This window comes from Balaenoptera musculus, chromosome 8 (genome assembly GCF_009873245.2).
Source record: "Balaenoptera musculus isolate JJ_BM4_2016_0621 chromosome 8, mBalMus1.pri.v3, whole genome shotgun sequence".
NCBI lineage: Eukaryota > Metazoa > Chordata > Mammalia > Artiodactyla > Balaenopteridae > Balaenoptera > Balaenoptera musculus.
In genome coordinates this window covers 96029946-96047513 of record NC_045792.1, presented here as the reverse complement: position 1 = coordinate 96047513, position 17568 = coordinate 96029946, and the positions used below count along the sequence as shown (strand labels likewise).

Sequence of the window (17568 nt, the reverse complement as noted above, 5' to 3'; positions counted from 1 at the left end):
CCACAATGAAAAGTAGCTCCCGCTCACCACAATTAGAGAAAGCCCATGCACAGCAATGAAGACCCAATGCAGCCAAAAATAAATTAAAAAAAAAAAAAGACCAAGCAGTGAGTTTACTTCTCAGCCTTTATAAGGTATTTTTACTTTGCCTTTCTTCTTATCTCAATATAATTGAGGCTTCCACAGACTGACCCTATCCTAATTATATATTTCCTGTTTGTTGCTTTTCAACGTGTACTGGTCCTCCACAAGTCAAGTTAGACTCCTTTATGACCCCTCGCAGTGTATGATATTTTCTACTTCTGCTAATATAATTATATTCCCCTAGAATGAAAGTTCCAAATACTTCCTCTTACAATGAAGGTAGACTAAGTAATTTAGACCAACCCTCCTGGTTGAGAAAAACTGGATGAACTATTAAAAGCATCTATCTGAAGTCATCAGAGAGCCACCAAGTCAAATGAAGAATGACAAGGCCAGGTATAAGAGGAGAATAAAATCCAAAGAGGTGAACCCAGTGTTTGGTGCCACTCTTCCCAGTGGGCAGGAATTCTAAACAGAAGGGTCCATGGATTGAATTCAAGGAATCTACAAACTTGGATAAGAAAAAAATTGCATCTTTATTTTTACTAACCTTTAACTGGAATTTAGTATTTCCTTCAACTATGAATGTAAACATAGTAGAATTAGCAGTTCCTGTGATTTTTTCAACAATAGAAATCTCAGATATTTTCATATATTAAAGTTGTTCTAGATATCTCACAGTATCATTTATAGTCATCACCACTTCAAAAATAAGGTAATATTATACCCACTAGTAGTTCCAAGGGCCTCTGCTAGTCATGAAAGAGGCAGCTGATAGACTGAGCAAGTAATAGTTTTGAATTAATGTTAAGTTCTTGAGTTTTCAAATGATTTTTAAGACTTGGCAGCCAAAAAACTGGAGTTCAGGACCCACCAAGGCTGGGGAGAGGTACTCTGGTAAATCCTTCAGGCTCTGGTTGGCACCATGAAAAGCTATATCTGGAAATATTGATAGATCAGCCCTCCCTGATACTTAAGCCCAGCTTCAAATGATTTTAACCCCTGATTGAACTGAGGTAATCCAGGATTGTGAGTGCTCAAGCCATCTGCCAAAAGCAAATGTAAATCCTCTCTGAAGAAAGATAACATCATTCTAGGCCTCATATTATCTCTATAGTTTTTCATATATTGATACAATATACAACACTCAACTAAAGGGAGGAAAAGTATACTACAAGATAAGACAATGGAGTAAAAAACCAAGAGACAGAGTAGATAATAGACAAAGACCCACAGAGAATCCAAATAATGAATGACGGACTGTTTATAACCATGCTTTACTATGGTCAAGCAAACGAAAGATACGATCTAGTAAAGAAACCATTAAAAAAGAAATGAATGGCAATTCTTTTAAAAAAAATTTTATTGAAGTATAGTAGATTTACAATGTTGTGTTAATTTCTGCTATACAGCAAAGTGATTCAGTTATACATATATATTCTTTTATATATTCTTTTCTGTTATGGTTTAGCACAGGATATTGAATATAGTCCCCTGTGCTATACAGTAGGACCTTGTTGTTTATCCACCCTTTATATAATAGTTTGCATCTGTTAACCCCAAACTCCCAATCCTTCCCTCCAACTCCCCTCCCCCTTGGCAACCACAAATCTGTTCTCTATATCTGTGAGTCTGTTTCTGTTTCATAGATATGTTCATTTGTGTCATATTTTAGATTCCACATATAAGTGATATCATATGGTATTTGTCTTTCTCTGACTTACTTCACTTAGTATGATAATCTCTAGGTCCATCCATGTTGCTGCAAATGGCATTATTTCATTCTTTTTGATGGCTGACTATATTCCATTGTATATATGTACCACATCTTCCTTTTATTCGTTCATCTGTCGATGGACATTTAGGTTGTTTCCATGTCTTGGCTATTGTAAATAGTGCTGCTATGAACATAGGGGTGCATGTACCTTTTTGAATTATAGTTTTGTCTGGATATATGCCCAGGAGTGGGATTGCTGAATCATATGGCAACTCTATTTTTAGTTTTTTGAGGAACCTCCATACTGTTTTTCATCGTGGCTGCACCAATTTACATTCCCACCAACAGTGTAGGAGGGTTCCCTTTTCTCCACACACCCTCCAGCATTTGTTATTTGTAGACTTTTTAATGATGGCTGAATGGCAATTCTAGAACTAAAAAAATACAATGATCATAAAAGGCTACATATTGTATGATTCCAACTATATGGTGTTCTGGAAAAGGAAAAACTATGAAGACAGTAAAAATATCAGAAGTTGGGGTGGGAAAAAGGGATAAACAGGCAGAGAATTTTTAGAGCAATAAAAATACTCTGTATGATACTATAATGATGGATATATCATTATTCATCTGTCCAAACCCAGAGAATGTACAACACCAAGAGTGAACCCTAAGGTAGACTATGGACTTTGGGGGATAATGATGTGTCAGTGTAGGTTCATCAATTGTAACAAGTGTACCACTGTGGTGGGATGTTGGTATGAGAGAAGCATGCATTTTTAGGGGGCAGAGGGTATATAAAAAATCTCTACCTTCCTCTGAAATTTGCTGTGAACCTAAAACTGCTCTAAAAATAAGTCTTTAAAAAACAAACAAGAAAAGCGTATTTGAACTACTATTTTAAAACGAAGGTTTTCACAATAAACTAGAGGAATAAACTATAGAAAGTAAGCTAATTAAAATCCTCTTTGCTGCTGGAAATAAAAATAAGAAAGAATGAAGATGCACTGTAGGGGAGGCAAGACTAAGAAAAGTATGAGAAATACTAGTAAACAAATCCTAAGGTTTCTTCAAACTAACTTGCAACCATTTACAGTTTCCCCAACTTGCAATTTCTTTTTTTTTTTTAACATCTTCATTGGAGTATAACTGCTTTAAAATGGTGTGTCAGTTTCTGCTTTATAACAAAGTGAATCAGCTATACATATACATATTTTCCCATATCCCTTCCCTCTTGCATCTCCCTCCCACCCTCCCTATCCCACCCCTCTAGGTGGTCACAAAGCACTGAGCTGATCTCCCTGTGCTATGCGGCTGCTTCCCACTAGCTATCTATTTTACATTTGGTAGTATATATAAATCCATGCCACTCTCTCACTTCATCCCAGCTTACCCTTCCCCCTCCCCATGTCCTCAAGTCCATTCTCTATGTCTGCGTCTTTATTTCTGTCCTGCCCCTAGGTTCTTCACCATTTTTTTTTTTTTTTAGATTCCATATATATGTGTTAGCATACGGTATTTGTTTTTCTGTTTCTGACTTACTTCACTCTGTATGACAGACTCTAGGTCCAACCACCTCACTACAAATAACTCAATTTCGTTTCTTTATATGGCTGAGTAATATTCCATTGTATATATGTGTCACATCTTTTATCCATTCATCTGTCGATGGACACTTAGGTTGCTTCTGTGTCCTGGCTATTGTAAATAGAGCTGCAATGAACATTGTGGTACATGACTCTTTTTGAATTATGGTTTTCTCAGGGTATATGCCAGTAGTGGGATTGCTGGGTCGTCCAACTTGCAATTTCTTTCTTCTTTCCTTTGCATTTAAAAGACTGATTAAAAGTGCCACAGTAAGACACACACACACAAAAAAACAAAAACAAAACAATAATTGGAGTTAAGAACTCAATAGATGGGTTTAACAGCAAATTAGACATAAATAAAAGGAGAATTAATGAACTGTAAAATAGTCAGAAAAAAATATTCACAATGAAGCATGAAAGACAAAATGATGAAAAAATGCAGAAAAGTGCGTAAGAGTGGATACCATGAAAAAGTCTGTTTGTGTAATTAGAATCCCAGAAGGAGTGAAGATAGTGGAACAGAAGTAATTTGAAAAGCTAAAAATTGAGAACTTTCCAAAATTGATAAAAGATGTAAGTTACATGTTCAAGAAACACTGAGAACCCCAAATAGTTTATAAATATAAAGAAAAGCAAACCTAGGCACATCATAGAAAAACTACCAAAAACCAAAGACCAATATCCAAAAGTAGACAGAGATTATTGTAAAAGGACAGATTATTTTCAAAGGTGTAAGAAAAAGACTGATAGCTGACTTCTCAACAGAAACAGTGTAAACAAGAAGATAAAGGAATGGTAAATGCAAAGTGCTAAAGGAAAATAACTGCCAACCTAGAATTTATATAAGAGAAAACTGGCCTTCTAAAATGAAGGTGAAAATTCAAACAAGGTCTACAGATAGTTAATAGTTTTCAAGTAATAAGTCTCTGATTTTTGTAATTTTACTATGGTTATAGAAAACGTTAACATTGATGGAAGCTGGGTGAAAGGGTTATAGGAACTCAATAATATTTTTGCAACTTTTTTGTAAGTCTAAAATAATTAAAAGAGAAAAAAAGTGAAATAAAGATAGTTTGAATGATAGCTAACTTCAGAATGGAAGCTCCATGAAGGCTGAGATTTCTTGTCTGTTTTGTTCACTTCTGTATCCCCTAGTGTCTAGAAAACTAACAAAATGCACTCAGTAAATATTTTTGAATGAATGAACAGTTAGCAGTAGCTATCATTTATTCAACACTTAGTATATCTTAGGTAGAATGCCAAGCACTTTACATTCATTATCTCATTTAAACCTTCTATCAGTCATGTAACATGGAATTTTATTTTATTATATGAGTCTCCCTATTTTATAGGTGAGGCTAAGCAACCTGCCCAAGGTCACATACTATTAAGTTAAATGGCCGGCTCTCGAACATAGATCTGATTCCAAAGTCTGTGTTGTTAACCACTACGCTACAGTGCTTTCATGTCACATAAAAATACTTCTTTCTTTTTCACTTATCCCTATTCTACTCACCTTTCCAGGTTATATTAGTCAGTGTTATTCAGAGAAACAGAACCAATAGTATATATATAAATATATATAAGAGGAGATATAGCTTATCTAATTATGGAATTGACTCAAGTGATTACAGAGGCCAAGAAGTCCCATGATCTACCATTTGCAATCTTGAGAACAAAGAAAGTTGGTTAATTCAACCAAATCTGAAGGTCTAAGAGCCAGGGAAGCCAATAGTATAAGTCTCAGTCTGAGTCCAAAGACGCAAGAATCAGGGGGCCAATGGTGTTAAGTTCTCATTCAGGTTTGGAGGCTTGAGAACCAGGAGTGCCGATGTGCAAGGGCAGAAGAAAATGGAAATCCCAGCTCAAGCAAAGAGAGCAAATTTACCCTTCTTTACCTTTTTGTTCTAATCAGGCCCTCAGTGGATTAGATGATGCCGATATGCATTGGTGAGGACAATCTTCTTTATTCAGTTTACTGATTCAAATGCTAATCTTTTCTGAAAACACCTTCATAGACACATCCAGAAATAGTGTTTTACCAGCTACTGGGGCACCCCTTAGCTTGGTCAGGTTGACACATAAAATTAACCATCACAGAGGTCAAAACAAACTCCTCTATGATGTAACTACTGTAGTACCCATTATTTCACCTTACTCTCAGATCTCGGAGCACAATTTAATGCCATTATATAAGGTCTTGAATTGTTCTCCAGCTGTTAATCAATAAGCATTATCTCCTCAACCAGATTACACTCCCTTAGGCATGTGACCATATCTTATACTCCTATTGATATAGGTCACATTTGACCATATCTTATATTCCTATTGATATAGGCCACATTTGAAGCTCTATAACAATACTTGCTATTTTGGTAAAGGCATGAAGAAAAATATTTAGTTGGAAAAACCATGCAAGGAACAGTGTTTTGGGATGCTTTAGAGATAGGGCCTGTATGGTTTAAGATTCTAAACAACAAATTTGACTCAGAAAAACACTACCTTAAAAAGGTGGTTTTGGGACTTCCCTGGCGGTCCAGTGGTTAAGACTTCACCTTCCAATGCAGAGGTTGTGGGTTCAATCCCTGGTCAGGGAGCTAAGATCCCACATGCCTCAACCCAAAAAAGCAAAACGTAAAACAGAAGCAATATTGTAACAAAGTCAATAAAGACTTTAAAAATGGTACACGTTAAAAAAAAAAAAAGTGGTTTTTACATCAAGTTTTCTATAATACCTTTTTTTCCTTACAGCAAGTTAGCGGATGTTCAGGGCAATTTGGACAGAGCTGCACAGTTCTCTAGGTTAAACCCCCTTGAGAGGGCACATATATTACATAGAAGGTGAAGTCTGAGAAGGTGCAGATGAGCAATTACCCCCACACATGTAAACTGCAGCTTGTGTGGTGTAAATATACTGTCCCTGCCTGGACCTGCCTGTGTAACATTCTCTCTCTGGGCTCTGTGGTTTCTCAGTACATCCAACTGTTTGGAGGCTGGAGCTTGGCTCAGCAAGCACAGATAAACAGCTTCCTGGAGCAAGCTGCCAGTGTGACGAGCAATGACCTCAGCAGAAAACGTCTGCTTTTCATTACCCTGAGCACATCACTGTACTGCTAGAGCTAAGAGCAGGAACAATAGAAGCTGGAGAGCCCTGACTAGCTCAGGTCTCCCATCACACCTTGAAGTTTTAAAATCTTGGCAGCCAGAGGAAAAAGGGTATAGACAGGAAGTGAGGAAATGGCTTTTTTGTGAAAAAAAAAAGAAAAGAAAAAAGAAAAGCTTTCTTAGGCTATTCTCTGAATAAACTAAATAATGAGTGAAGTGGCTAACACTAAATGGCTAATAGTCGTGCAGAAAATCATCAAACGTCTTTAATCTCCAAACAGTGCAGGGTAAGCAAAAAGTGTTACAGAAAACAAGACAGACTAAAAGTCCTCAAGATCTTCAACTTTGATACCATTTAAAGAGAAAGAAGAAGAAGACTATCACTTTCCAAAAAAGCCATGAAGTAGGAGGGAAGCAAAAATCCCAGAAAACTGGAGCTAAAGGGGAATGAGACTTGATGAAAATGAATTACATATAGTCAGATATTTTATACCTGTCATTTCACTAGATTTGCATAACAACCCTATGAGACAGGTATTTTCATCCCTAGCAATTGTTTTGACTTGGAAAATATAACACAAGGACCTTAACAAAGGCATTTGTTATTAATGCTATTTAATGACAAAGGGATAAATTCAAGGCTGCTTCTATGGCCACCCCAGAAATGGCATTACCTACTGTGGCAGCCCCAGAACTCACTAATCCTGGAATGATGAGTCTTCAAATAAATTTACATGCTCATAACATATTCTGATAAGGTAGTTTCTACCGTGCTGCTCAGAGCTGCATTTGTTAGTTGAAGAAAGAAATCACAGTTGTAGCCTCAGACAAGAACCTGGTTGGATATGACCCCTCTTGAAGGATCCTGAGAATTTGTTTTGTGGGGAAGTCGGAATGCAAAGATGCACCTGCCATGGGGCCGGAGGCTATGGACAGACAAACATCTTAGTAAATCATAATAACAGAGAGAAGCTTCATTTGACTTTCATTTCACTTTTCTCAGGAAAGAAGGACCTTTGTGTGGCTGCCAAAAATCTAACTGTCCATCCTCCTTCCCCTTTCTCCCCTCTGCCCCCATCCCAGTTCATTAACAACCCTCTGGTTAAAGGTGCCAGATTGTGTCATTCTTTCCTGCTCTCATGCCAGGCCTGTGCCGCCAGCACCACAGATCTTCGAGAGTTCTGAGCAAATTATGGAAGAAATTAAAAGCACTGATGAATTTAAATTGCTCTACTGTTGATGAGGTAAAGTTTCTTAACTTCTGATTAGCTATTTTACATTGCTAATAGCACTATTGTCATGTTACTTCAGATTTGTGTGTGTCTACCTGATTGCCAGAGGAGTACTCAGGGAATTATCAGAGTGGCAAGGAATATCAGGGCTTGGATTGGACCAAGTAAAGGTTCTTTATATTATTTATAGATTAAAATAAATCAAGTAATTTCTCTAAGGGGAAATATTTTAGTGTGGAGAATTATACCTAAAATTTATACTAGCTAGCTGTAAAAGCAGCTCCCATGAAAACAGAAATAATATCGCTGGGTCTTGAGAATACTTCAGCCAAGGATGGAGTTCCTTCATTTCCTCTTATTGAACAGTTTCACAACAGCTAAATTTCTCTTAAATTGTAGCAGGGAGGGGGTGGGGAAGTAAGGTCTTTCCTGACAGGAAGAATCTGGGCCCAATTATTACTTCCATAACCTTTGACTGCAACTTCTAAATGAGTCAGGGGACCAGTGGGCTGTGAAATGGCTTCCTCAGTTACCAGGTCAAGTGCTGCTGGATGGTTTCCTGTAATCAAAACATGAAGGGACTGAAGAAGAGAGATGAATTCTAAGCAAATAAGCGGCTTCTTATGTCCTCAATGAACCTGGATTTTTAAGTTTCAAAATAGATTTGGTGACTCTCAACTCACCACTATGTTTCCCTGGTGTCCTTTTGCTATAAGATACCTCTGGTAATATGGAAAAGAACCAGAATCCTCTATAGATTTCACAAATGATGGCTTAACAGAAATGCCTGGGCCAATAACAGTGAGGATAGGATTGCTTCAGCTATGGCAAAATCTATTCCTGGCAATTATCTGAGTCTGAGAATCCAGATGTTGACAATGAAAAATGGATAATTTTCTGTTACAATGTGTCAACTCCAGCTAAGAACTGAACTATGGAAAAAAGATGGGGGTGAGGGGTAGGCCGGGAGAAGCATTATACCTTTTGAAGAAGCCAATGATAGGATTAGTCACCATTCCTTCACCATACCACATTTTGACTCAATTTAACAACAATAAATTGGGAAAACATGGAGCAGAAATGGCCCAGAGAAGTCTTAAGTCCACCCCTCATTCAAAGCCATGAGCCTGGAAATCAGTGAGTTCCTAGTTTGTTCTGATGTGTTTCTTGTTGCTCCAAATCCACTCCTCCGTTACCATGGGCACAAGAAGAACCCAAAACATTACTTAAATGCTGGGTGGTGGATAATCCTAAAAAATTTGCCAATTTTAGAACTGAAAGTTTACACCCTGACCATTCTAGATTACTGAGGAGAGAAGTGGGTCAAGTTTCATAGGGCTTAGAGCACCTGTTTTAAAAAAGAAGAAATAATACATATTTTATAATCATGCATTGTTTTCATTAAGTTACATTTTAAGTGATTTAAGAATATGCACTATTGGAATCTCCTTTTTTTCTCCAAGAGTGAATTAATGAAGTTCGCATTTCATGGACTTATTCTAATTAAAACAATAAAACAAGGAATTTGAGGCTGGTACCTTTTACTACAATAGTATATAAAAAAGCATGCAAGTTCCCAACTGAATTCTGATAATTAATATGTATCACAATGGAATTATTAATGTTCTTTTTCCAAAGATTGATAAATACTTCCATCTCCATATTTATACTATATATTAGATAATGCAAATAATGTTATGACTAATTATTTTATTATTTTTACTTATTATATATGAGCAGTGCATGAGGGAGGCCAATTACCTGTAAGATAGCTTTCTATGACTACTGCCTGTTAACGGTATTCCACTCTGAGAAGCAGCACATAAAATCAATCAAATTATCTTTTTTGGACACAGAAAGCCTAGGTAATAAAGGTGGACAAAAAGAAGGTAGGTCACCTGAGCTGAGATAACGTATCGGCTCTCAAATGGGATGAGCCAGTCATTCCATGGGATAAGCCCTCAAATGCCATCTCCTCCAAGGGGCCTTCCTGGCCATCCTATATATCACATTATCCTAGTTACTTCCTTGTTGTTTATCTTGTTACATTTATCAGCTGTGTAACCTAGGGAATGTTACTTTTGTGTGCCTGAATTTCCAAATGTATAAAATGAAGATAATACTAATACTCCATCTCATAGTATTTTGAGAATTAAATGAGATAATACATGTTATATGCTTAGAACCACGCCCGGCATATAGCAAGTATTTATTAACTATTAGCTATCGTCGTCATCGTCAGTTTACTTGTTTATTGACTATCTCCCTCACTAAACATCTAGGTTCATGAGGGTAATTACCTTATTTGTCTTGTTCACCACTATATCTTCTTCATTGCCAAATACACATTGGCACACAGTAGGTGCTCAAAAATAATTACTAAATGAATGAATTCATGAAGGAATGCTGTCTTATATTCTCACATATCCTTAAAAAAAACTTCCATCAATGAAGGATATCTGTATATGTACTTGCAACCAAAACAGTCATCATGAAAACTTCCCTAGGAAGCTAAAATCATCATTTAAAAAAAAACAAAAACAAGACACTTGATTATAAAAGAAGAGCCCTCCTGGGCCCACCAACCAAGACCACAGAGTATCATTCTTTTCTATATTAGTATGTGGAGGTCAGGCTCTCTGATGCCACAGTGTTGTAACTATCAATTTAGCCTGTGAAGAATGGTTCCCAATTGTGATAGGAATTCTCAGATTTCAGCCTGTTTTTCTCTCATCATTATTTTCCAATGTCCTAAAAAAACACATTTCTCATTTTATCTTTACCACAAGAACCTGGTCACACTCTGCTGTGGTTTCTAAGTTACAGCTACTCTAGCCTCATTTTCTTGTCTGTACTTCTTCAGAGGTCCTGACCCCGTGCCGACACTTGGTCTATTCTTAGAGCGGCACCTCTAAATATTAATTCCTTTTACCTTTCATTGGTTGAAAGATGACATTCAGAGGTAGAGGTTGCATACAACATGAAAGAAAATCCTATGGGATTTCGTATCCTTCTTTCAAGAGTGTCCAGAAGAATATGATCTGAAGAGCTCACAGTCTTGCAGACACACACACACACACACACAGTACAGCTTAGCTACTCATGTTTTACAGCTTATCCAGATTTGCTGGAACAATCATGGATTTGTTGGAAAACACCAAGCACCAAGGAGTGACAGCACAGGTGAGAGGGCAAGCCGATCCATAGAAGAAAATCAGCAGAAAAACCTTCCAAAAACAATTTTGAAGCGTATTTTTATCATTGTTTAAAGGTAAATTATCCACCATTAAATGTATGAAAATCTCAATGTCTGAACTTGAAACTGAGAGATGGAAGTGCACACTTAACACATTTTTAAAAAAATTATGTTTCTTATTGTTTAGAGACAGCTCCAATTGTATCCCCTCCAAAAGGACAATATAAAACATTTAAATGGCAATGAATTGAGGTCACCAGACAAAGCTATGTGATAAACTGTGTGAAGTACAGTTCATAAGGGAAATTTCAAAGAGTCCAGAAACCATAGCTAGAAGAGACCTCATATTATCATCTGGTTAGGGCTCCAGCAACATTAGGCATTATAGCGACTTGGAGACAGTACAGAATAGTGGCCTTTGTAATACTGCAGATGAGGCTTGGTTCCTAATTCTGTCATTTATTAGCTTGTGAACTTAAAGAAGCTATTTTAACTTTTCTGAGCCTCAGTTTCCTCATCTATAAAATAGAGATAATAATATTACCTACTTCAAAGAATTATAGTTGCTGAAACATAGTATGAGTTTAATAAAACATTTTTATTATAATATATAATTATTATGTTATTTTTATTAGCACATTAGACTTTATTATACCCATTTCACAGATGAGACAACTGAAGCCCAGAAAATTTCAGAGGGACTTCTCTGGTGGTGCAGTGGTTAAGAATCCACCTGCCAATGCAGGGGACATGGGTTCGATCCCTGGTCCGAGAAGATCCCACATGCCACAGAGCAACTAAGCCAGTGTGCCACAACCACCGAGCTGGCGCTCTAGAGCCCGCAAGCCACAACTACTGAAGCCCGCGTGCTCTAGGGCCCACGTGCCACAACTACTGAGCCCGCGTGCTGCAACTACTGAAGCCTGTGCACCTAGAGCCCAAGCTCCGCAACAAGAGAAGCCACCGCAATGAGAAGCCCGCGCACCTCAACGAAAAGTAGCCCCCGCTCACTGCAACTAGAGAAAGCCTGTGTGCAGCAACGAAGACCCAACACAGCCAAAAAAAAAAAAAAAGAAAGAAAGAAAATTTCAGAAATTTGCCCAAGATTATGGAGTGAGGACTTATAAGGATAGGAGCTCTTTTTCTTCCCAGGGCAGAGCTCTTTTCACTTCATTATGCTTCTATAAATCAATAAAAAACTGAAGTCTGCGAAAGAAGGATTTTCAGTAGATAAATTCACAATCAAAGGAAAATCAGGAACTTCTACCATTCAGGTATCCTTGTCTACCAAATACTACTTCCTATTCAATCATATATGCACACCTTTCAAGTTGAGTTTTGTTTTTTTTGTTTTTTTTTTTAAGGATTTTGGAGCTTTGATGTTGGCTCACCTCTTAAAATAACTTGCCTCAGGCCTATATGGTGTTTTAGAGTTATAGAAATGTCAGGTAGAATGGCCATTACCAAAAAATCTAGAAACAGCAAATGCTGGAAAGGGTGTGGTGAAAAGGGAACCCTCCTGCACTGTTGGTGTGAATGTAAATTGATACAACCACTACAGAGAACAGCATGGAGGTTCCTTAAAAAACTAAAAATAGAACTACCATATGACATAGCAATCCCACTTCTGGGCATATACCCTGAGAAAACCATAATTCAAAAAGAGACATGTACCACAATGTTCATTGCAGCAGTATTTATAATAGCCAGGACATGGAAGCAACCTAAGTGTCCATCAACAGATGAATGGATAAAGAAGATGAGGCACATATATACAATGGAATATTACTCAGCCATAAAAAGAAACGAAATTGAGTTATTTGCGGTGATGTGGATGGACCTAGAGTCTGTCATACAGAGTGAAGTAAGTCAGAAAGAGAAAAACAAATACAGTATGCTAACACATATATATGGAATCTAAGGAAAAAAAAAAAAAAAAGGTCATGAAGAACCTAGTGGCAAGACGGGAATAAAGACACAGACCTACTAGAGAATGGACTTGAGGATAGGGGGAGGGGGAGGGGTAAGATGTGACAGGGTGAGAGAGTGGCATGGACATATATACACTACCAAATGTAAAATAGATAGCTAGTGGGAAGCAGCCGCATAGCACAGGGAGATCAGCTCCGTGCTTTGTGACCACCTAGAGGGGTGGGATAGGGAGGGTAGGAGGGAGGGAGACGCAAGAGGGAAGAGATGGGAATATATGTATATGTATAACTGATTCACTTTGTTATAAAGCAGAAACTAACACACCATTGTAAAGCAATTATACTCCAATAAAGATGTTAAAATAAATAAATAAATAAGGAAAAAAAAGAAAAACAAATACTGTATGCTAATGCATATATATGGAATCTAAAAAAAATAAATGGTACTGATGCGGCAGGGCAGGAATAAAGACATAGACATAGGGAATGGACTTGAGGACACGGTGGGGGGGCTTGGGAGGGGGAAGCTGAGGCGAAGTGAGAGTAACATCGACATATATACACTACCAAATGTTCAGTAGCTAGAGGGAAGCAGCAGCATAGCACAGGGAGATGAGCTCAGTGCTTTGCGATGACCTAGAGGGGTGGGATAAGGAGGGTGGGAGGGAGGCTCAAGAGGGAGGGGATATGGAGACATACGTATGCATATGGCTGATTCACTTTGTTGTACAACAGAAACTAACACAGTATTGTGAAGCAATTATACTCCAATAAAGATCTATTTTTTAAAAAGTCAGGTATGTGCCATTCACATAGATTATGTAATTTTTAGTTTTCTAAGGACAAGAAACTGCTCACTTGGCAACTAGATTTCTATCAGCACTGTGGAAAACAGTCTTAAGATTTTTTTTCCAACAGTGTACTGCTAGATAAAAGCTATTGTCAATAGCATTTGGAAACAGTTATAAGCCTTACTAGAGTTCAGTATTAGTTACATAGACCAGTGGGTTCACTTTTGGAGTGCTATATACATGGTATACAGCTTCTTTTTTTTTTTTTTTGGCCATGCCGCGCGGCATGTGGGATCTTAGTTCCTGATCAGGGACCTAACCCGTGCCCCCCTATAGTGTAAGTGCGGAGTCCTAACCACTGGACCGCCAGAGAATTCCAGTATACAGCTTCTTAAATGGCAGGACATAGAACTTTATCAAAAAGAATCAAAAAAAAAGAGAGAAAGAACAAGAGATGGTCCTTATTCATAATAAGACCAAGAATAAGAGTGGATAGTATGCAATAACCTAAAATACAGATACAGCTGTAGATTCAACATTTACCTAACACCTATCATATAATAAGCATCATGCCGGGTATTGGGAATACAGGGATGAAGAAGAAATGATGCCTACCCTCCAGGAACCAGCACAGTAGGGAAAAGACTTATAAAGGAGATGGGGGAGGGGGAATAGAGTAAAATGAAAAAAGCCAGGAAGAAGCATTGTCCCCAGAAGAATCATATTTCATTTGGCAAGGAGCCTCAAGGGTGCTCGTACAGATTAAATAGCCTAGAAACTTGACCCCTAGGCTTGTCAGTTCTGTAAAAGCAAGCAAGGCTATTCAATCTCAGTCTTTATTCCCAGCCCACCTCATTTGCTTCAGCCCATACCTCGAGAACAAGTGAGATTCCCTGCTCTACTTCACCCTCCTTTAGAAGACTGGGAGAAGAGAAGGGACCAGCTCTGATCCTGGAAAGCCTGTTTTTCCCAGGAACTTGAAATTCCAATCCATAAGAAATCTAGATTTTGTTTGCAAGACTTATAGCTCAGCAAAAGAGCTAGGGGGAGTCAAGAATTCCCCTAACAGCAACCCAAGTTAAGGCCATTAGAAGAGATGTCTGATCTTCAAGGAACCTCTGGAGAACAGAAAGGAAAAAAAAATTGTTTTCAAGGAGGATGGACTTGAGCTCATGATGCACCATAAGTAGAAGCCTATAAGAGGCTATTCTTCCTTTTTTAGAATGCTTACAATAAACCAGAAAAAAAGGAAAAAGAAGACAAATGATTATATAAATATGTTGGCATTTTGGTAATAAAAATAATTTTTTGTATTTCTTTAGCATATCCTTTCATGAAGACCAAGGTATTTTAAACTGATTATTTCATTCAGCCTAAAAATAGTTCTGTGATACCAAAAAGAAAGAAATAGGTAAGAGAGATTAAGAGGTACAAACTTTCAGCTGCAAAATAAATGACTTATGGGTATGAAATGTACAGTGTGGGGAATATGGTCAATAACTATGTAATACCTAAAAAAGAAACAAAAACAAAAAACTATGTAATATCTTTGTATGGTGAACTATCATAACTAGACTTATTGCAGTGATCAGTTTCAAATGTATAGAAGTATCCAATCACTATGTTGTGTAACAGGAGCTAACAGTGTTATAGGTCAATAATTCAAAAACAAACTCATAGAAAAAGAGATCAGATTTCGGGTCATCAGAGGTGGGTGGGGGATAGGAGGAATTGGATAAAGGCAGTCAAAACTTCCAGTTATAAGATAAAGTTATAAGATAAACAAGTACTAGGGATGTAGTAATGTACAAGATGATAAATATAATTAACACTGCTGCATGTTACAAATGAAAATTTTTAAGAGAGTAAATCCTAAGAGTTCTCATCAAAAGAAAAAAGTTTTTTCTATTTCTTTAATTATCTACCTATATAAGATGATGGATGTTCACTAAACTTATTATGATAATCATTTCATGATGCATATAAATCAAATCATTATGTCGTGCACCTTAAACTTAGACAGTACTATACGTCAATTATATCTCAATAAAACTTGAAGAAAACAATTTTTTAATAAATTAAAAAATAATCATCTTGACTTTTACACACTCCAAGCATACTTTATAAAGAAACACTACTCCTCAAAGATATAATCTGTGAAAGATGTCCTGCCTCTAGAAATAATCGTAAATCATTAAGTGATTGACACAGCATCCTGTAGAAAGAAAACTGCAGAGGAATATCATCCTAAGCATTTCCATAAAAAAAGCCAGCCAAGAAAACACAGGCTAAAGGAACACTGACTAAAGGAAATCAGAGTGAATATTCTGAATAACAGGGAAAGTTAAAAATTATAAGAGGAACCTAAAAAAACAGATCTAATAGATCAAAAAAGCAGTAGTTGAACTTTTATAGTTATCACCACTCATGAGACTTATCATTGGACAAAACTAGCTGCACCAAAGGCATGTTCCAAAACCTGTTTGGGCAGCCCTCAATCAGTCTACCAAAACTAAGCATTCACTACCACTACATAATCAGCATTGCCCTGCTCTACTTTTCATGCATCTTGCCTGCTTCCAAAAGCCTCCTCTGGGCCCACGCTATAGGCAAAGCACTCATGTACTTACTATTCAGTGAAGAACCTGGCAATGCCATATTGGCTAATATCTTCCTTGTTCTCTAGCAGCTGGCATACTGCATCCTCCATATATGTGAGGACATGGCGCTGGGCTACAAAAAAACAAACAAACAAACAAAGAGAAAGTGAGAGGGATACAAAAAAAATGTCCTTCCAATCCCAGTAGGCCATGAAAGTCAATCAAGGTGTTGGTTCTGTTCTAGGAAGTGGACTGGAATAGGCAAATCAAACTTGCTGGCCCTAACTGAGCTAGTCTCAATGGGTAGAATGGGAGATGCTGTAGAACATAACCTATTGCCATGTGATTGGCTGTTAGTATTCATACCAACCCTTCACTCATTTCAGTGATTAGGGTGAGGAGCTTTAGCACCATTTAGCAGATACACCTGGGAATTCTTTCTTCCTACCTCCTTCCACCCTCTTCCACTTCTGCATGTCCCAGAAATTTATCCCAGGGAGTAATGATTCTATGCCTGAAACATGGATGATCTGACTGCAAGGAAAACTCAATTCTTTAATTAAAAAAAAAGTCACTGAAAAAGTTTAAGGACCATGAAAATTTCAATAAAGTTGTCATAAGTTATTAACCTTGGTAAATAATAAGACCATGAAATCTGTGTGGCCCAATTTATCAGAAATCATGTTTTCTACATTTGTTGTGACGAGTAAATGTGTGACTTAATCGTGGGCTTGTAATACAGGGTGTGATGAGTATTAGAATTAGACAGACCTGGGTTGGAATCATGGCTCTGTCTGATAGCTTAATCTTGGATAGTTATTTAATCTGCACCTGTTTTCTTCTTTATCAAGTGTGGAAAGAAACATTATTTAATTTAATTAATTTATTTATAAATTGAAGTATAGTTGATTTACAATGTTGTATTACATTCTGGTGTACAACAAAGTGATTCAGTTATATATATATGTTCTTTTTCATATTCTTTTCCATTATAGGTTATTACAAGAGATCGAACATAGTTTCCTGTGCTATACAGTAGAACCTTGTTGTTTATCTATTTTATATACAGTAGTTTGTATTTGCTAATTCCAAACTCCTAGTTTATCCCTTCCCCCTTCCTCTTTGGTAACTGTAAGTTTGTCATCTATGTCTGTGGGTCTGTTTCTGTTTTGTAAATAAGTTCATTTGTATCATAATTTATTTTATTTTTATTTTTTATAAATTTATTTATTTATTTTTTGGCCGCATTGGGTCTTCGCTGTTGCATGCGGGCTTTCTCTAGTTGCCGCGAGCGGGGGCTACTCTTCGTTGCGGTGTGCAAGC

The 17568-nt window shown here is 37.2% G+C and overlaps 1 protein-coding gene across 2 annotated transcripts in view; it reads right to left on the bottom strand.

Annotated features, from left to right (window-relative positions):
- Nucleotides 1-17568, bottom strand: part of C8H11orf49 (chromosome 8 C11orf49 homolog) — a 199904-nt gene that overhangs the window by 146089 nt on the left and 36247 nt on the right. For both annotated transcript variants that reach the window (XM_036859614.1, XM_036859615.1), the window contains exon 2: nucleotides 16276-16378. In XM_036859614.1, coding sequence (XP_036715509.1) covers nucleotides 16276-16378 — 103 coding nt within the window. The remainder of the gene's footprint in view (nucleotides 1-16275; nucleotides 16379-17568) is intronic.